Source organism: Aotus nancymaae, unplaced genomic scaffold (assembly GCF_030222135.1).
Source record: "Aotus nancymaae isolate 86718 unplaced genomic scaffold, 86718_ANA_hifiasm-v0.15.2.pri h1tg000014l, whole genome shotgun sequence".
NCBI classification, from domain to species: domain Eukaryota; kingdom Metazoa; phylum Chordata; class Mammalia; order Primates; family Aotidae; genus Aotus; species Aotus nancymaae.
The window spans coordinates 30,997,408-31,018,368 of NW_026988425.1; the positions used below are offsets into that span (position 1 = coordinate 30,997,408).

The window sequence follows — 20,961 nt, forward strand, 5'->3', positions numbered from 1 at the left end:
TCTTCCAGGAGACCAAACTGTCACCTGCCTCTCCTGCCTACAGGTCCTGAGCTGGCACCACTGCCCATCCAGTCTCCCTTCAAGGAAAGGTCTGCTGCACAGATGTGCGTCGTGTAGTCAGCACACAGCCTGTAGCTGTTGGCTCCTTCAGGGTCAGCCTCAGCTGCAGAGCCCTCTCTCCTAAGGGCGTGCCCTTCCTGGGGCGCCCTGCTCTGGGGACTGAGGGAGAGGGGGGTATGACAGCCATCCCAGCACAACACACAAAAATTCTGACAAGCCAGGCCTGACCAGGCCCACATCACAGGTGAATAGTTCCCACCTCTGCTCTTTTCTTACCACAGGTGTTGATCCCTCATCAATGTCTCAGAGCTCCCAACCTGAAGCACATGCACAAATGCTCACAAGATGCCACCTCGTCCCACAATTCCTTGCAGTGCTTGCCGACTTTCAAAGACGAACAAGCAGAAGTGATGCAAGTATTTCAAACTGTCAGGCACCGTCTCACAGTCTTTATTTCCATTATTGTTGAGGCCTCAAAGAAGTTTTAAATTAAGGTTCTACATACACTATGTTTAAATACAATGCGCTGAATTAGAAAGTGAGAAGCCTGGGATTAATTAAAATAGTTTATACAAATAAAAGATAATGCGAAAAAATGAGGGACAATAATTGAAAGGGATGGTTATAGATGACTCTACAGTGTGAAAGTGTTCTACCTATTCAGTTAAACTTATTTAGAGGGTCCCTGACAAACCAAGGGCGGAGACACAGGCAAAATAGTCAATGTATATTCAGTTTGGTGGAAAGAACAGACTAACAGAGAAGACACGCACCTCAGAGCACTTTAGTAAGAGCGTTTCTCCAGGGTAATTCATAGCCGCTTAGGATGAAACAAAACTATAATATGTACAGTTGAAGAATACTTAAAATGGTAAACACGTATGAAATACACTGTGCTCCCTGGGTGCAGTGGCTCACACCTGTAATCCCAGGACTTTGGGAGGCAGAGGCGGGCGGATCACCTGAGGTCGGGAGTTCGAGATCAGCCTGACCAACATGGAGAAACCCCATCTGTATCAAAATACAATATTAGCTGGGCGCGGTGGTGCATGCCTGTAATCTCAGCTACTCAGGAGGCTGAGGCAGGAGAATCACCTGAACCCAGAAGACAGAGGTTGTGGTGAGCTGAAATAGTGCCACTGCACTCCAGACTGGGCAACAAGAGTGAAACTCCATCCCCACTACCAAAAAAAAAAAAGAAATACACCATGCCTATTTTAAATAATAAAACTTGTAAAACTTTTTTTAAAGTTTCCTTGAGAACACTCCCACTCCGCCCCTAAAAACCCAAGTGCTTTCCTCAGCAATTATCAGTAACAGAGACTATTAGGGAATATGAAGAGAATTTTGATGGTATTATTTCATTTATCGGGGAAAGAACAGCGACAACATCTGTCTACTTCTCGGCATTTACAAACATAATAACCCAAACCAGTTACCTCTTCTCCAGGATAAATGCTGTGCCTAATTCCTGTGCGTCTCGCCTTGGCGCTGCATTTGCAGAGTGGTCCATCATTCATCTGTCAGAAACACAATGTAATTCGTTTTTATTGGAGGGAAAAATCTACACCATGCACGATGATGCCTCCGAAAATGTGTGGGTTTTAATGTCATGAAAACTGAAGCCGAGAGGCTGTCACGGTTAGAAGATTAAACGGATGTTCCAAAACCAATAAAGCTGCAAACTGTCTATATTGTCTGATAAAGGGAAACCGTATGACAACGTTGCATTCCCGAGTTATTTGTGCAGCCAAGCAGAAAATATCAGTGTCAGCACACTGTTTGCCCCCATCTCCTTCTACCAATTCCCAGGACGTTTTTGTTTCCCTATTCTTATCTCAAGAAAAATGACTCTTTCACAAAAGCAAATTTTATATCCTGGAGGAACACGCACAACGCTTTGAAGGTGACCTGCGGATTAAATGTTTTGAAAAGAGAAACTGTTAAGGTAGCTCACTAGTGGAGAGAAGAAAATGCTACTAAAACCAGAAACACTTCCCACACTGGTCAGGTTAGATTACATCTCTTTCCCTGAATTTGTTTCAGTGCCCCAAATTCCGCCCACAAGGCTCCATTGGTGAGCGATTCTTCAAAACCTCTCAGACAGATGAGTGCTGAGCTTGGGGATGATAAAGAGCACAGGGTCTGCGTGCTCAAGGAATAATTGTTCTAGACAGCAGAACGACATATATATGATATGCTTAGTAATTTACAAGAAAAAAAAATCACTTGAAAGGAAGTAACGCCGGGGTGTCAAACAGATGGGCTGGACGAGAAAACAAGATGGCTGCTCCACAAGAGGCACAAGCACGCACGGGAAAAGGGGAGAAGGCAGGGGAAGTCCATGTCACGCTCTGGGCCACAAGATCCATCTAAATAAAATGGATCATTTATGTGAGGAAGAAAACCAAAGAAGCCGAACTAAGATCAAAATCTGAAGGGCCTCGCAAGCCAGGTTCATGAGTTTCTCTGGTATAAATGGTAATACTAAATCAAAAACAAGACCAGAGCTTAAATAGGAAGAATGAAGAAGTGGAGTTTCATTTCTCCTTCTTTGTATTAATTTAAAAATACAGGCTAGTCGGAATGCGATGGCTTTTACAAGTAATGGATCACAGTCAGTTACAGATTTCTTTGTTCCTTCCCCACTCCCACTGCTTCTCGACTTGACTACCCTTTAAAGAAAAGAAAAAATATATATACATATATACATACACATATTTCTTTAAAGTTACTGAGATTTCTAACTCACTGTGTCCAGTTAAAATATAAAAATCAGTAAGACTTTTTGAAAAAAGTATTAAAATAAAAAGCTGTAACTTTCTTTAGCCTCTTGGGAAATCTAAAGATCCAGGTGGTACAGCAGAGGAATAATACTACTACCTAAAAGAAATATTATGTTAAGATATTACCTAAGGTAACAGCTGGCAAATAAGAGATGTAACAGGATTTCATCAAAAGTTACAACACTGCTGTGCACAGTGGCTCACATTGGGAGGTCGAGGCAGGCGGATCACCTGATCTCGATCAAAAGTTCGAGACCTGCCTGGCCAACATGGCGAAACTCCATCTCTACTAAAAAATAGAAAAAGTAGCTGGGTATGGTGGCAGGTGCTTGTAATCCCAGCTACTCAGGAGGCTGAGGCAGGGAGAGTTGCTTGAACCAGGATTGCTTGAACCAGGGATGCAGAGGTTGCAGTAAGCCAAGATCATGCCACTGCACTCCAGCCTGGGTGACAGAGCAAAACTCTGTCTCAAAAAAAAAGAAAAAGTTGTACCACACTCCTAAGGTGTACCACAGGTGTGGTAGTTCACACCTGTAATCCTGGCACTTTGGGAGGCTGAGGCAGGCAGATCACTTGAGGTCAGGAGTTCAAGACCAGCCTGGCCAACATGGTGAAACCTCGTCACTACTAAAAATACAAAAATTAGCCAGCCGTGGTGGTGCATGCCTATAGTCACAGCCACTGGGGAGGCCGACACAGGAGAATCAATCGACCTCCAGGAGGTGGAGGTTGCAGTGAGCTGAGATCACACCACTCCACTACAACTCTAGCCTGAGCAACAGAGCAAGACTGTCTCAAAAAAAAAAAAAAAAAAGTTATAACACACTCCTAATGCTGGTCATGACTTGCTGTGATGAAAAATACAAAAAACTAACTTAGTGCTCACTGGTCTCCACAGAAGCGGACAGACATCCTACATGCTTGCCTTTACCAAGGTCTGGGATCCTACATATTCAGCCCTTTACAAGGCTCAACTATACAGAGGACACAAACCCAATAACACTAAACAGCATTAGAGAGATTGTATACAAAGCACTGTTGAATTTCTGATAGAAACAGATATCCACGGAAATCAACGTAGAGGCTTCTTGTGAGACAGGAAAACAACAGTCAATTAAAGACTAAAGGGGCAGGCACAGTGGCTCACACCACTAATCCCAACACTTTGAGAGGCTGAGGCAGGAGGACTGCTTGAGCCTAGGAGTTCAAGACCAGCCTGGGCAACATAGCGAGACCTCATCTCTACATATAATTGTTTAAAAACTAGTCAGGCAGGCCGGGCACAGTGGCTCACGCCTCTAATCCCAGCACTTTGGGAGGCAGAGGCAGGCAGATCACCTGAGATCAGGAGTTCGAGACCAGCCTCACCAATATGGTGAAACCCTGTCTCTACTAAAAATACATAAGTTAGCCAAGCATGGTGGCAGGTACCAGTAGTCCTAGCTACTTGGGAGGCTGAGGATGGAGAACTGCTTGAACCGGGGAGGCAGAGGATGCAGTGAGCCAAGATCATGCCACTGCACTCCAAGCTGGGTAGCAGAGCGAGACTCCGTCTCAAAGAAAAAAAAAAAAATTAGCCAGGCATGGTGGTGCATGCCTGTAATCCCAGCTACTCAGGAGGCTAAAGCAGGAGAATCTCTTGAACCCGAGAGGTGGAGGTTGCAGTGAGCCAAGATCGCACCATTGCACTCCAGCCTGGGCAAAAAGAGCAAAACTCAGTCTCAAAAAAAAAAAAGAAAGAAAGAAAGAAAAAGAAACTAGCCAGGAGTAGTGGGGTTCCCCTATATTCCCAGACACTGAGGAGGCTGAAGCAGATGAATCGTTTTGGCCCCCAGGCAGTCAAGGCTACAGTGAGCCATGATTGCACCACTGCACTCCAGCCTGGGCAACAGTGTGAGACCAGGTCTCAAAAACAAACAAACAAACAAAAAACATATATGGGGAAAGCTTCTTTTAGGAGGGACAAAAATGTTGTAAAATTCAATTGTAGTGATAGTTGTACAGCCCCATAAATACACTAAAAAACACTGGATTATAAATTTCAAGTACAATTGTATCATATGTAAATTATAATTCAACAAAGCTGTTTAAAAAGAAAACCAAGTTTTAAAATGCATTGGCAATTTTGCAAACATTTCTGCTCAATTCTAAGAGAGTAAAAGGAACACACAAAATACATTTCTGACAGACATTCTATCAAAAAGAAAGATGGATAGCTGTCATCTAACAAGAACCAAAAAAAAAGCATTTTAATTAATATAGAATGCTATAAATTTACTCACAAAATATATATTTTAAATTATCTTTTTATAGAGATGCTTTATTATGCTTACTAACTTTATATGCATTAAAGATACTATTTTTGTAGGTATTATACATCTGTGTGACACAAATCTTGTATAAAGATGCTAATTTTATTATGTATTATTTCATACTAAAACAGTAATTAAAAATAAAAATGATCCAGCTATTATATCATTAGCTCAAACATGCTTAACAAGGAAGAGAACTTGTGACTGTTACCAACTAAAAAAAATGCAATTTTATAGGACTTACTTACTATTTTGCAGCAAGATACCTCCCAGGCGAACTACGTCTAAAAAGACCTCCCAGTTCTCTCTTCCTTATCCTGCCATTTGTCTCCTTCCATCTACTGCAAGTTTAATGAGGCAAGGCCATTACCCCTCTCCCCTATAATGAAATTTACAAACATCATCAAAAATGATTCAAGGAACAGCTGCTCTGGTGCTTATGCTTTGGAACTGAACCTGAAGCTGAAAACAAATAGTTCTGAAGGACACAACCCGGAGAGTAAAATTCAGTTTCAATACCAGGCAACATGCATCTTCTGAGCCTACAGCAATAACCGTTATGTCTGGGTTTAAAACCTTCAGAGCAAGGGCCTAAAACACGCACCTGGCCTGGATCGTTGTACCAAAGTTCATCATGAAGTCGGTCAGGGTGGGCCTTTTTGCGTTTGATTTCTGCAATAACATCAAAAACTTCAGAGTCTGAGCTGCTAGAACAGGTGCTATCCTCATCAGACTCACACTCGGATTCACTGGAACTCTCTAACAGGGGTCGGGAGAAAAACACAGAAATTGATGGGATTAACAAACTGGTTTTTTTCTTTTTTTTGAGATGGAGTTTTGCTCTGTCAACCAGGCTGGAGTGCAGTGGCGCAATTTCAGCTCACTGCAACCTCCACCTCCCAAGTTCAAGTGATTCTCCTGCCTCAGCCTCCTGAGTAGCTGGGATTACAGGCACCCACCACCATACCCAGCTAACTTTTGTATTTTTAGAAGAGAAGGGATTTTGCCATGCTGGCTAGGTTGGTCTCGAACTCCTGACCTCAGGTGAACCGCCCGCCTCGGCCTCCCAAAGTGCTGGGATTATAAGCGTGAGCCACCATGCCTGACCAACAAACTGATTTTTGTGGAGACTTCCAAATGACTTAAACCTCGAAAGGTAAGAACAGTTCTTCATTCTTCTAGAAAATACTTAAGGGCCTACTCTACACCAAATACTCTACTAAACAACACCATAAAAAAAAATACAGCCCATAATGCTAAGTCACAATCTAGTTGAGGAAGCAAAGAAAATAAAGATCTTAAGAGAGAAAAGTAAGGTTCGATGAGCAATGCCAGAAAAATGAAAAACCACAGTAGTATTACATAGTTTAACACTTGAGCTATGTAATGATCCACAAAAGGGCAGTTTCACTGGTATCCAGACTGGTGACAATTTCAAAGTATGAGCACATGTGACCCAAGCACTGTGACAGGATGGGAAAAGCATGATGAGGAAGAGAGAAGAAGAAAGGAATAATCCCAGCACTTTGGGAGGCCGAGGCGGACGGATCACGAGGTCAAGAGATCGAAACCTTCCTGGCCAACATGGGGAAAGCCCGTCTCTACTAAAAATACAAAAAAATTAGATGGGCATAGTAGTGCGCACCTGTAGTCCCAGCTACTCGGGAGACTGAGGTAGGAGATTCACATTAACCCGGGAGGCAGAAGTTGCAGTGAGCCAAGATCACACCACTGCACTCCAGTCTGGTGACAGAGAGAGACTTCATCTCAAAAGAAAAAAAAGAAAAAGGAATGAAGAGGGAGCACCGCAGGCAAAAGCATGGAGCTAAGAACACGGTGGACTAGCTAGAGCACAGGCCACACAGAACACTGGCAGGTGAGGAGCTGGGAGTGCTGGGAATGCCAGGCTGAAGGCTGGGAATGCAAATCCAAAAACTACATTGTTTTCTCTCAATAACAGCAAGAGAAGATGTTAGTCCTTAAAGTCACTGAATAAAAACAGACAAAGAGTCATGCTAACTGAAATAAGCCAGTCACAAAAAGACAAATACTACATGATTCCACATATATGAAATGTCTGAAACAGTCAAATTCATAGAGAAAGAAAGTAGCATAGTAGTAGCCAAAAGAATGAGGGAATTGGGGGCTGGGAAATTATTCCTTAACAGGTACAGAATTCCAGTTTGTTTTTTTGGGTTTTTTTTGGAGACTGAGTCTCACTCTGTCACCCAGGCTGGAGTGCAGTGGCATGATCCTGGCTCACTGCAACCTCCATCTCCTGGATTCAAGCAATTCTCCTGCCTCAGCCTCCCGAGTAGCTGGGATTACAGACGTGTGCCACCATGCCCAGCTAATTTTGTTTATTTATTAGAGACAGGGTTTCACCATGTTAGCCAGGCAGATCTCGAACTTCTGAGCTCCAGTGATATGCCCGTCTCGAACTCCCAAAGTGCTAGGATTACAGGTGTGAGCCACCGCACCCAGAGTTTCAGTTTTATAAATGGAAAACAGTTCTTGAGACTGGTTGCAAACAATGTTATGTTTAACCCTGTGGAACTGTACGCTTAAAAATGGTTAAAATGGTAAATTTTATATTATGTGTATTTTACCACAATAAAAAAAAGACCTAGAAGTTAGATTAATCTTACATAGTGAGACTCCATCTCTACAAAAAGAAAAATAATTAATTTTTTAAAATAATCCTATAAGAGATTAATGTAGTCGTTAACATAATAAAATCCAACACGGAGTTGTATTTATGTGTACTGCATGAGAGCGATGCTACTGTCATCCCTATTTTACAAATGGGAAAGTCTCAGACAGAGATGAACCTCTGGCCCAAGGTCACATATCAAGTACGTGGTAAAGCAGGGATTCAAACCCAGGCCATCTGGCTCTCAACTCAGTGGCTTTGCCCAGTATGGATAACTGCCTCTCAGCATATGGGATGTAATGGAGGTGGGGAGATGAGAGCCAGAGAGAGCATATAGGTAAATGCATGCTGAAGGCTGGACGTGGTGGCTCATGCCTATAATCTCAGCACTTTGGGAGGCCAAGGCGGGTAGATCATGAGGTCAGAAGATAGAGACCATCCTGGCTAACACGGTGAAACCCCGTCTCTACTAAAAATACAAAAAAATTAGCCGATCATGGTGGCACACACCTGTAGTCCCAGCTATTTGGGAGGCTGAGGCAGGAGAACTGCGTAAAACCAGGAGGCAGAGGTTGTGGTGAGCCAAAATTGCACCACTGCACTCCAGCCTGGGTAACAGAGTGAGACTCCAGCTCAAAAAAAAAAAAATGCATACTGAATGTCTCATCTGTGCACAGCATTCTGTTAGGATACAAAGTGATAAAAAGCAATTTCCATCCTCAAAGATCTCACCTACTTGGAACCTCAGGAGATATGCATGAAAAAATAGACCACCTGAAGAAAAAGCTATGTAAACTGTCCACGTGACTAGAGAGAAACCTTCAAACAGAGCTGGACTACAGTCGCTGTCTCCCTCATCAAAGCAGGCACACCTGGCAAAGGAGAGGGCCAAGGAAGGCCACCTGCCCTCATGAGAGGCAGGGCCACAGGCTCCTGCTTTCAGAAGGATGCTGAACTATTGTCTCTTCTGACTGGACAACTCCCAGCAGGCACCCTTGTCATCATGCCTTGCAAATGAGATTGCTGCTGTATTCTGCCAAATGTAACTAAGGAAAAATACGATCAAAAACAAGGAAGTTCCACTGCTATGTATCTTACTGACTGTAATGAAAAAACAATAAAATGAAAAAGAAGAAACCCCAGTGTGGGACTCTCAAGGGTATTTCCCCAAAATTCAGGAGTGAAGCTATAATCGCAAGGGTTTCAGTCTCGTTAGTGACTCTGACTCACCTAAATCTTCATCAAGCTTCGTCTTTGGAGGTTCCCACGGAGGGCGAGCAGCTTTGGCCTTTTCTTGCCTGCTCCCCAACTCCTCCTCAAATTTGTCATATAAGTCACGAAGCCTACTTGTTCCAACTACTGTAGAATCTCCCTTTAAAAAATGAAAGATCGATATTAGACAATCATATCAAAGATACATAATGTCTCACAGGCAATCAAAGCATTTATAACAGCAAGACGCTATTTTCAACCCTCAATATACATTTAAAAACAAAATGCTCAACTACTGGCAGCCATACTCCAAATCAAACACACACTGATAGTGGACACAGTCTTCAGGTAAAAGCACCTTGCCAACATTCAAGAACATTAGAACAGGCCGGGCATGGTGGCTCAGGCCTGTAATCCTAGCACACTTTGGGAGGCCGAGGCAGGAGGACTGCTCCAGGCCAGGAGTTCAAGATCAGCCTGGGCAACATAGAAAGACCCCACCTCTATGAAAAAGAAAAAAAAGCCAGATGATATGCGCCTGTGCTACTCAAGAGGCTAAGGCAGGAGAACTGTTTGAGCCCAAGAGTTGGAGGCTACAGTGAGCTATGACTGTGCCACTACACTCTAGCCTGGGTGTCACAGTGAGACCTCGTCTCAAAAAAAAAAAAAGAGAGAGAAAAAAAGAAAAGAAACATTAAACAGTTCATCTACGCCCTCTTAATATGACATTTTTTTAAAAAATCATGACCCTCAGAGAATTCATGACAACTGACACCAAATATCTTCCTAGGGAATGTACACTTCCTACTGAAAATCTCTGATAATCTATCTTCTACTACATCAATCCAACCAGCAACAAGAAATATGCTATATATCTTTTCTCTCTCTCTCTCTCTCTCTCTCTCTCTCTCTCTCACACACACACACACACACACTCATGCCTTAAACACAAGGACATAAACATACACACACATTCTCTCACACACACACGAACACATACCACAAACATGGGACTCTGCAACACATTCCTAGTGGAAGTTTTCCAGGTTTCCTCACTCATTTTCCAGGTTGAAAATCACTTTACATGTCCCCACTCTGACTCAGTAGCCTTAAAATGTAAAAACCAGACCTGTCAAATGTAAAATTAAGGCAAATCATAAAATCTGGTACTCAGAAGAGGGGATAATTCAGGCTCCATCTCATTGTTGAGAGTGGCAATGCCGGGATAGCTTTGACATTCTCACCACCTTCTCTGCACCACAGATGACAAAACTCAAAGGCAAATGTCAGCCTTTTGAGTTTTTCCTCCTATCAGACTTTCTCCTACACTGGAGTTTTAATATACCCATAACGATGTAATACAAAACAACCAGCTCTATTTAAACTCCCTGAACTTCCGTGTCTTCATCTTTATTCTTTTAAGAATAAAAACACCTATGGCAGCCATTCTTGCCTTCTTCCTAATAGAAGCAGGCTTCCAGAGAACTCCTGATCTCTGGGAAGGTGGGCTGAGCCACCTGCCCCTCCCAAAGATGTCCATGTACTAATCCCCAGAAATCGAATATGTTAACTTACATGGCAAAAAGGACTTGCACCTGGGTGAACCCAATCATAGCACAGAGCCCTTAAAAGCAGGGAACCTTTGCCAACAGGAGTCAGAGATATAACAGCAAAAGAAGTAAGAGCTATTTAAAGCATGAGAAGGACTCAGCCACCACTGCTGGCTTTGAAGACAGAGGAAGGGATCCATAAGTCAAAGAATGCACATGGCCTGTAGGAACCAAGAAGGGCCCTCACCTGACAGCCAGCGAGGACACAAGGTCCTGTCCTCCAGACACAAGAAACTGAACTCTGCCAGCAACCTGAATGGGCAAGAAAACAGATTTTCTACAGAGCCTCCAGAAAGGAGCATAGACCTGCTGACACCTTGATGGAGCCAGTGAGACCCAAGCTGGACTTCTGACCTCCAGAGCTGAGATGACAAATGTGTGTTGTTTTAATCCATGCCATTTGTGGAACTCTGTCATGGCAGTAAGGAAAAACGAATCCCTGGGGTAGGCATGTGACATGGCTCTGGTGAAGGGAGAGAAGGGGAACCAAGGGATGGAAGGAGAGTTTGGGCAAGACACTAGAGGAATGCTCCACCCCACATGCCATCTGCAACCTGTGTGTGGGGACACTGAGGCCTGCAGGTCCTGCATCATCCTGCAACTGTGGAAGACGCTCAGGAAGATAGCAGAGCCTGCCATCGCTAAGCCACTCCATGAACACCAGCCAGGGCCTCCCCCCAGGTACCTTATTATGAGAAAAACAAACCCAGCTTGTTGAAGTCCCATTTAGTCAGGTGCTATTACTCCCAGCAGCATTTCTAACTGACAGAACACCTTCTTGCCAGGGGTGTTTTGAGGGTTAACTAAGATAACACGAGAAGCATGGAGTAACGTTCTCACACCGTGGAAGTGCACACTATGTGAGCTTTCCCTTCCCTGTACCATGCTCATATTCACTCAGGGTGGTTGGCAAAATATTAAGGGAAATATTAGGGAAAGTTGTAAGATTATAGTGTCAAACGTTTTGGAAAGCCAAAAGGTTTTCATTAACAGGCTGAAGGCAGCCAGTTCTTTGGTTACAGCAGTAGGTCATAAGGTGTAGATTAGGGATAATAGAAGCTTCCCCAGTTAAGTCTGTTTACCCCACATTCCTTTGTCTCTATTTGTTTACTCAAGTAAACTTTGTACTGGATGGCCCTCTCGGGGAGGTCGCAAAGGGGGATTACCCATTCACGGGCCCCAGAAAGAAAACCTTTTATCATTTGTAAAACCACTCTTTGAACCATGTTAATTAGCCAAGAGCCTGTTGACTTAGAACCTCTATTATTAAATATATACTGAATAAATGTAAGGAGGAACAGTTAGAAGGGGTCAGGCGGCTGCAATCGCCCTCGGAGAGCAGCTGACAACCTCCCTGGCCCACTCAATCACTGCACTCTGGTGTGTGAGTGTATTTTACCCATCCATCACTAAGACAGGGTCTGCAGGACAGACCTCCGCAGGTAGTGATCAACATCTCACTTGATGACCACATAAACTATGACTTCAAAGCCTGCTCTAATTTATCAAGTAAAATATCGCACCACTATGAGAGGCTTCTCAAACCCTTTACTTCCGAAAACACAGAAATCTCCTTTCAAGTTCCCCACAGATACGAGTCCAAATAGAAGCTATTTTCACAAAATTACAAACAATGCAACCCTCTCTTATCGCTTATCTAATCCCATGCACTAAATCTAACATCTGCAACTTTTCATGCCCTAAATCTGTCCATGAGTTCATTAATTCAGTGAATGAGATGTCGACTCATTCGTTTAATCAATGAACATTACCCCATGCCCACTCTGTGGCGAAGATGCCTAACAGGATGAAGGCATAACGCGTAGGGGGAAGAGGGAAAGACAGAGCGAAAAGGAGACAGTGACAGAAAATAAAATGGAAATGGAAGAAAGAAAAGAGAAGTGAGCATGTAGAGGTGGTGGTGCAGTCCACCATGGTGATAAGAGCGGCAGCTGCAGCTTCACAGACTCCCCGTCCCTGGCAGCATGTGCCCTAGGAGTCCTCCCTCTAGCCCATTAATGGCAACAATGGCTCTCCCTTTCTGCAAAACTAGCCAATACGCATGGGCAACTTCATGTGGTTGGTGCTCTTTTGGTCAAGGATACACTTCGAAGAGACAAACTCAAATTCTTCCTTATTTCTCATTTTGAAGAAAAAACACACACACATATGTACACATACACACCATAAACTAGTTACACATGAAAGCTTATGAAACCACCAGTATCAAGACTACCAGTATCATTCAAAATGCAGGATAGGCTGGGCACAGTGGCTCACACCAATAATCCTAGAACTTTGGGAGGCTAAGGCAGGAGGACTGCTTGAGCTCAGGCATTCAAGACCAGAGTGGGCAACATAGTATGTCCTTGTCTCTACTGAAAAATGAAAAAGGCCAGGTGCGGTGGCTCACGCCTGTAACCACAGCACTTTGGAAGGTCAAGAAGGACGGATCATGAGGTCAGGAGTTCAAGACCAGCCTGACCAATCCGGTGAAACCCCAACTCTACTAAAAATACAAAAATTAGCCAGTTTTGGTGGCACATGCCTGTAGTCCCAGCTACTCAGGAAGTTGAGGCAGAAGAATCACTTGAACCCAGGAGGTGGAGGTTGCAGTGAGCCAAGATCACGCCACTGCGCTCCAGCCTGGGCAATGGAGTAAGAGGTCATCTTAAAATAAATAAATTATAAAACATAAATTAGCCACTCATGATGGCACATGCCCCTGTAATTTCAGCTACTTAGGAGGCTGAAGTGTGAGAAGCACTTGAGCCTGGGAGATCGAGGCTGCAGTGAGCCATGATCATGCCACAGCATTCCAGCCTGGGTGACAGAGCGAGACCTTGTCTCGAAAATAAATAAATGCATTATAAAAAGATACTTTTATTAACCTACTGCACTCTTGGCCTTTAGCTTTTTAAAACAGCTTTTCTCTATAACAACAATTCTCAACTGGGGGTGATCGTTTCCCCCCAGGGGACATGCGGCAATATTTGAAGACGTTTTCGGTCATCACAACTGAGGAGGGGTAGTACTGGTATCTAATAGGCAGAGCCCAGAGATGCTGCTAAACATCCTACAATGCATAGGGCAGTCCCTATAATAAAGAATTATCTGGCCCAAAATGCCAATAGTGACAATGCAGAGAAACACTAGTCTATAGCTTGTCTGCTACTCTGGACCTACCACCTGATCCATGGGGTCGCTGGAGTAGTAGTTTTCTGAATGAGTACATCGAATCCACACAGGCTTAAGAAGTTCTTCTTCCTCCTCCTCATTCTTGTCCGGCGTCGTCTCCTCAGGCTCTTTTTCCTTGATTGAGGTATAGTTCTTGTCTTTGCCAGAGCTCTGGTTGTCGCTCCATCTGTCTTTTTCTTCCTCCCAACGAGCTCTCTTCTTCTCCCTACTCGGGGAGCGACTTCAAAAGAGGGCAAAGGAGGTTAATTATTAAAAATACTCTTCCATTGTAAAAACTATTCAATTTCACCTATTTGGTGCATTTTCACCTAAAATACCAATACCATGCCAAACCACGTACTTTTGTCAAACGAGTGATTCCCAAATACCAGTCTGGTGGCATCAGAATCACCTGAAGTTTACTTGTTTAAAAATACAAATTCCCAGGCCCCACCCCACATCTACTTACTGATTCATAATCTCCAAGGGTGGGGCCCAAGAATCTGTATTTTTAATAATCTCCCCAGGTAATTCTGGTGTGCATCCAGCAGATTCAGGAACAACCGATAAACTGTAACTCCTAGAAGAAAAAGATATTTGCAAAATGTTTGGAAATGTCCACATATGGACAATTTCAGCAATGAGAATGCCAGTTTTGAATCCTCCACATCTTGCTTTGCCAGGAAAAAAAAAAAACTTTTAAGATTCCACAAAACAGGGTCCCAATATGGCCATAAATTTAGCCTGAGGACTATAATTATAATCCAAGAGTGAACCAGTTATATCATCCTTAACTATGTCTCTGGAACCTCAGACTTGGGTATTACTACTTAGTGAATCAATACTTTGCCTAATTTTGATCCTCACAAATACTAACATTAACTCAGTGAATAAAGAAGGATGAAAAAACAACTGCATCTCCTTGACAACCTGAGCTTGAAGTCTGCAAAGACCCTCCTAGGGATGTACTTGAGGGAAAAAAACATATAGGGTCAGTTGAGCATAGTGGCTCACCTCTGTAATCCCAGCACTTTGGAAGACCAAGGCAGAAGGAACACTTAAGCCCAGGGATTCCAGACCAGCCTGGGTAGCATGGTGAAACCCTGTCGCTACAAGAAATACAAAAATTAGCCAGGCATGTTGGTGCACACTTGTAGTCTCAGCTACTCAGGAGGCTGAGGTGGGAGGATCACGTGAGCCCAGAAGGCTGAGGCTGCAGTGAGCTATGATCACGCCACTGCACTCCAGCCTGGGCAACAGAGCAAGACTCTGTCTCAAAACAATGACAATAACAAGAAAACCTATAGGGTAGATTTTAATTTAAGCCCAAGAAATTTAGGTAGAACACACAGACCTTGAGAATGCAGCTAATTAGAAAAACTGCTTTATTAGACCATGGATATTACTACTATCCATGAAGGTGTACATCCTGATCAAAGTAACAACTATTCTCATTAACTCTACCACTAACTTCTAATTTTGTAATAGGGAAAGTCTGTATGTATATATGTCTGTGTAGGTATATGTATTTGGGGAAGATTAGAAAGTGTATACATATTATTTATATAACTTCTAAACATTACAATATGCATTAGTTTTGTTACCAGAAAACTTACTGTCAATGTATGTTCACTATAGAAAAAAATAAAGCACGAATATAAACAAAAAGAAAACAAAACCACACAAAACACCACTCAGAGATAGTTACTATATTTCACAAATGTTTTAATGTTATAGCCTGACCTTCTCAATTCAGTAGTAAATCAGGAAAACCTATTTCAATAATTCTATATTTGGAGCATTTTTAACAGGTGTATTATTATTCTTTTAAATGCATATACCATAATTTAACAAACCTAATAATTGTCATTTAGGTTAACATTTACTTTTCTTCCACCATAAACAATGCTATCACGAACACATTTGTGTTCTTTGCAGATTTCTCAGATTCTTTCCCAAATGTGTACTTTTTAAGGCTTCTCTCCAGTTAGCTACTACTCGTTTAAACAACCAACAAAACCACATAAGAATTCCCATTTCCACACATCCCATCACCGTGGTTATTTTTAATCTTTGCCATTCTGATGAAAATGTATTTTCATATAATTTAATTTGCAATATTTTATGAATACTGAAATGAATACATTTCATGCTTACTTCTTTTGTGAACATTCTGGTCATAGGTATGCAAATACTTTTTAAATTAGGATTAGTCTTTCTTTAATTGGTTGAAACAGTTTTTATTAAGATAACTGTCCTCCTTCTGTCATATGCATTGTAACTGTTTTTAGTTTCTTGCTTTGAAATCTGTTTGTTTGTTGCTACATAAACTTTTATTAAGTCAAATCTAGAGATCTTTTTATGCTTCCTGCCTTAGTATGCCTAGAAACCATTACCTATCCCAAGGTTAAATAAAAATTTTACATTTTCATCAGTTACTTTTAACACAATTTTTAAATTTCTTCAAGGTGTAAGGCAGAAATCTAATCTCAATTTTTCCTCCAAATGGCTCACCAATTGCCAGTTTCTCCTCTGATTTGAAAAAAAATACATGATTTATCACATGTAACTTTACATATTATGTATTAGATGTAAATAATGTATATTCTTGAATGTTGCTCAATATCTGTTTAATTGATCTATTTAACCCATACTAAATTTTTCAAATTATTATATATTTCCAGAACATTTAATACTTCCAGAGTAAGTAAACTCGTGTTACTATTTTTCTATATTATCCTAACTTCTAGTTCAAAGAAAAATTAATGACTCATTATATAAGTTCTAAAGCCAGTACTTTGGGTCAGGCATAGGTGGCTCATGCCTGTAATCCCAGCATTTTGGGAGGCCGAGGTGGGAAGATCTCTTGAGGCCAGTAGTTGAAGACCAATCTGGCCAACATAGTGAGACCCCATCTCTTTTTATATTTTTTAAAACTTAAAAATTGTTTTTAAAAAACCAGTACTTTAACTGAAGTTACATTAAAATTATACATTACAGTCATGCATCACTTGACAACAGAGATATATTCTAAGAAATGAGTCTTTAGGTGATTTCATCGCTGTGCAAACATCACAGTGTACCTACACAAACTTAGATAGCATAGCCTACTACACACCTAGGACAGGTGATATTATAGCCTGTTCCTCCTAGGCTACAAACCTGTACAGCATACTGTAGGCATTTGTAACACAATGGTAAGTATTTGCATTATCTGGACGCATTTGAACATAGAAAAGGTCCGGTAAAAAAATAAGGTACTATAATCTTTAGGACCAACATTGTATACAGTCTGTCACTGACTGAAATGTCATGTAGTGCATGAGTATACTGTGAAGAAAACTAGTATTTTTACCACATGGTTATCCACTACGGGACTATGACATACCTTCCTTTCACTACATCAGCTTCTTTATCATCAGCTACATTTTTTCTTCCCATTGGTCCTATGCATTACAAGATGCTTAATTAATTTATTAATAACTTTCCATAGTGAATTTTTAATTTAATTTTTCTTTGCATTACATTTTCTAACCAGGTAGTCCTTTTCATCAAAAAGGCTATTAAAAATACTGGTCAGGCAGTAATGGCAACTCTTAGTTCCTAGTGGCTCTTTTTTGTTTGTTCGTTCTGGTGCTTACTCTGACACTGGCACTCTGCTGAAATGTCACCACTTTACTGACATTTCACATTTAATCGTGACAGCAAGCCTATGAGGCAGATATTAACATACCCTACAAATGAGGAAACAGCCTTGAAAATCAGTCACTTATCTAACACAATAAAGCTAGGAAGTGGTAGTTAAATGCTAATACGGTTGATATAGACATTTTAGCATATTCTAAAAAGAAATCCCACCAAATGTTTCTTATTATTGCCAAGAAACACAGGCAAAAGACATCCTCCCCCATCCTTTTAAACAGGTGTTGTGAATGATGTAATGAATGGTCAAGGTCATCTGTTGTGAACATCAATTAATATTTTTTCTAACACTTTGAGAAGGGCATTTCAAAACAGAAACAACAGATCTTTTTTTAGGTAAGTGTCTTAGGCACTCCAAAATTCAAAATACAAACTCCAAATATTTCCTCTTACCAATATGCTATAGTGCAAACTGGTGACTTTTCCCCTCCCCAGTATTTCCATTCCTAATTTTTATTTTCTACTGCATTAGTCAGAATTCACAGAATGCAAGTCTATCTTTTGTGCAAGCTCCCAGGCATTAGAGAAGAAACCATTAGACCAAGGCTATTTCCAGCACTTATACGTTAAAAATCATCCCCCTCAAATAGGTCCTCAGTGATGTCCGCTGACATAATATCCTGCTTTTCTCCTATCTCGTCTTCTCCTCCTCAGGCCCTCTTTTCATCCTTCCTAATTAATCTCATCTAACTCATGGCATTTCATCCTTCCTAATTAATCTCATCTAACCTGGAGCAACATGTAATTGTCCTATCAAAAGCACTTAACCTTCCTTTTCCTATTAAGTGAGGATCCTTGTTAATGACTATACCACCCACAACAGTACAATACTCAGGAAACACAAAAATATCATGTTTTTAATTAGCATGTTGATTGTGTCATACAGATATTGGATATCGATGATAAGCAATGGGGCCTCCTTGCCCTTTTTCAAATTTGTATGGAAAAAACCTGCAGGTTTCAACACTACATATCAGGGATGATATCCACAGGTTCATCATGAGCTAGTGTTCTTCATCATATTAAAGACATCTGCTAATATTTCTAGTTTATTAGTTTTTACTAACAACTGGATGCTGGTTTTACTATTAAATATCTCATAGGCAAGTACTGAGATAACCCTACAGATTTTGACAAAAAGAATATAGATTTTCTAATATTAACTTTCCTATCCATGCAGTCTTGGAATAAACTCTATCAGTTATTTTAATAAACTACTGAAAACATTTGCCAATATCCTAATTAGTGTTTTTATATCCACATTTGTAAGAGAGATTGCTGCATCGTTTTGTGTCATTTTTTTTTTCCCTTGGTTAAGTTTTGCCATCTGGTTTTTCCTGCTACCACAGAATGAGCTGAGCTTTCTTTCCAGCTTTTTTTACTGTTCAAGACCACTTTAAAACCTTTTTTTAGAGGTGTTGCAAAGTCAGCTTTTTCCATTTTTCCCACAATTACTGACCTATTAAAGTTTTCTGCTTCTTGTGTGAAATTATTTTTGCTTTCTTAGAAATCAACCCATCACATTCAAGTTAATTTTTATACTTTTAAATTTTTAAATCTCTTTTCATTCCTGTAATAATATACTTTCTGAAACCTAATGTTATGTACATTTTTCTTTTCTTGATTTCCCACTTTAAAAGTTGTACTTGCATTTACTTACAATATAGTTATATGACTATAGTTCTGTTTCCATTTCATTAATTTATCTTTAAATCCCTTTTTTTTTTTGAGACAGAGTCTCGCTCCATCGCTGGGAGCCAGGCTGGAATGCAGTGGCGCGATCTCGTCTCACTGCAACCTCTGCCTCCCAGGTTCAAGCAATTCTCCTGCCTCAGCATCCCGAGTAGCTGGGACTACAGGTGCATGCCACCACACCCGGCTAATTTTTGTATTTTTAGTAGAGATGGGGTTTCACCATGTTGGCCAGGATGGTCTCGATCTCTTGACCTCGTGATCCGCCCACCTCGGCCTCCTAAAGTGCTGCGATTACAGGCGTGAGCCACCGAGCCCGGTCCCTTTTTTTGTTTTTCTTAAGCTCCACCAATTTATGTAGCCAAGGGGTCAGATAATAATTATATATATAGTTACCATTTATTTAGCACTTATTTCAGGCCCAGCTCTAAGTATTTGACATGCATTATCTCAATGGCCCCTCATCACTCAAGAAGGTACATGTAACTGTCTTCAGTTTACAAACGAAGACACTGATAACATTGCCCAATAATAAAGCTGGGAGAGCTAACAACTGACACCAAATCTGTCAGACTCTAGAGTGTTGTTCTTTATTACCATTATATTCATATAAGACCACAAAATTTTACTTTGGGATATAGAATTGATTACACCCTGTAAGTTGTGGGTGATAGCAATCTAAGCAATGTCATTTTCTAATGAAAATATGACTGCAGTTTTCCTCCTTTTTTCTGAAACATGTAAATTTAAGAGTGTAATTATGAATTTCCAAGGTTTTTTGAAATATCATGAATTATTAATGTATAGTTTTGTTTGTTTGTTTGTTTGTTTATTTGAGACGCGGTTCTGCTCTTGTTGCCCAGGCTGGAGTGCAATGATGCAATCTCGGCTCACTGCAACCTCCACCTCCCGGGTTCAAGCAATTCTCCTGCCTCAGCCTCCCAAGTAGCTGGGATTACAGGCATGTGCCACCATGCCCAGCTAATTTTGTGTTTTTAGTAGAGACGGGGTTTCTCCATGTTAGTCAGGCTGGTCTTGAACTCTCGACCTCAGGGGATCTGCCCGCCTCAGCCTCCCAAAGTGCTGGGATTACAGGCGTGAGCCACCACGCCCGGCCCCTACCTAATGTATAATTTTATAGCACTGTGGTCAAAAAAAAAGTGGTCTGTATAATTTCTAATTGTTGGAAATTTATCAAGATTTTCCTTGTGCATAATCAACACATCTTGAAAGTAAAGGCTTTTAAATTACAGGTTGCTTTCGCTTTTCACAGGTCATCTTGGACAGACTCTGAGCCCATTATGAAGACTTTGCTGACACTCTATACATGCACAAAATCTGAATTCAAGGAGAGAATCCTATGACTTCTTCCAGTGTCAACTCCTTGCTTACCTTCCAGATCTCTTATACTCTTTTTTGTAGGACCTTTCCAGAGATGGTGATCTTCGGTTGTCTCGATGCCTGTGTCTCTCCCGTTCTCGCTCTCTTAAAGGAATTAATACACAGAGCTGTTTTCAACAGAAAGACTCAAAAACACCATCTCTTTTCACTGAATTCATCTTCTAAATCAATGGACCACATCTAGGAATTTTTCAGGTACTATTCACTAGGGGACATTTTTATGCCTCCTTAATTTATTACAGGTTATAAAGGAGCTTTTCGCTTTACAGAAGTTAACTAACTTGGACAATTTTTGCAGTTTTCTTTAAAGAAAGAAGTCATATGTGATGCTAAGCAATAAAGAGAATTTTATCCTA

The 20,961-nt window shown here is 41.2% G+C and overlaps 1 protein-coding gene across 4 annotated transcripts in view; it reads right to left on the reverse strand.

Annotated features, from left to right (window-relative positions):
- Positions 1 to 20,961, reverse strand: part of DROSHA (drosha ribonuclease III) — a 134,970-nt gene that overhangs the window by 103,084 nt on the left and 10,925 nt on the right. For 3 of the 4 annotated variants that reach the window (XM_064375907.1, XM_064375905.1, XM_064375906.1), the window contains 6 exons: positions 20,597 to 20,689; positions 14,280 to 14,390; positions 13,820 to 14,051; positions 9,042 to 9,183; positions 5,763 to 5,917; positions 1,500 to 1,580 (listed from right to left, as the gene is read on the reverse strand). In XM_064375907.1, the coding sequence (XP_064231977.1) occupies positions 1,500 to 1,580; positions 5,763 to 5,917; positions 9,042 to 9,183; positions 13,820 to 14,051; positions 14,280 to 14,390; positions 20,597 to 20,689 (814 nt within the window). The remainder of the gene's footprint in view (positions 1 to 1,499; positions 1,581 to 5,762; positions 5,918 to 9,041; positions 9,184 to 13,819; positions 14,052 to 14,279; positions 14,391 to 20,596; positions 20,690 to 20,961) is intronic. The other variant, XM_064375908.1, reaches the window with a different exon arrangement.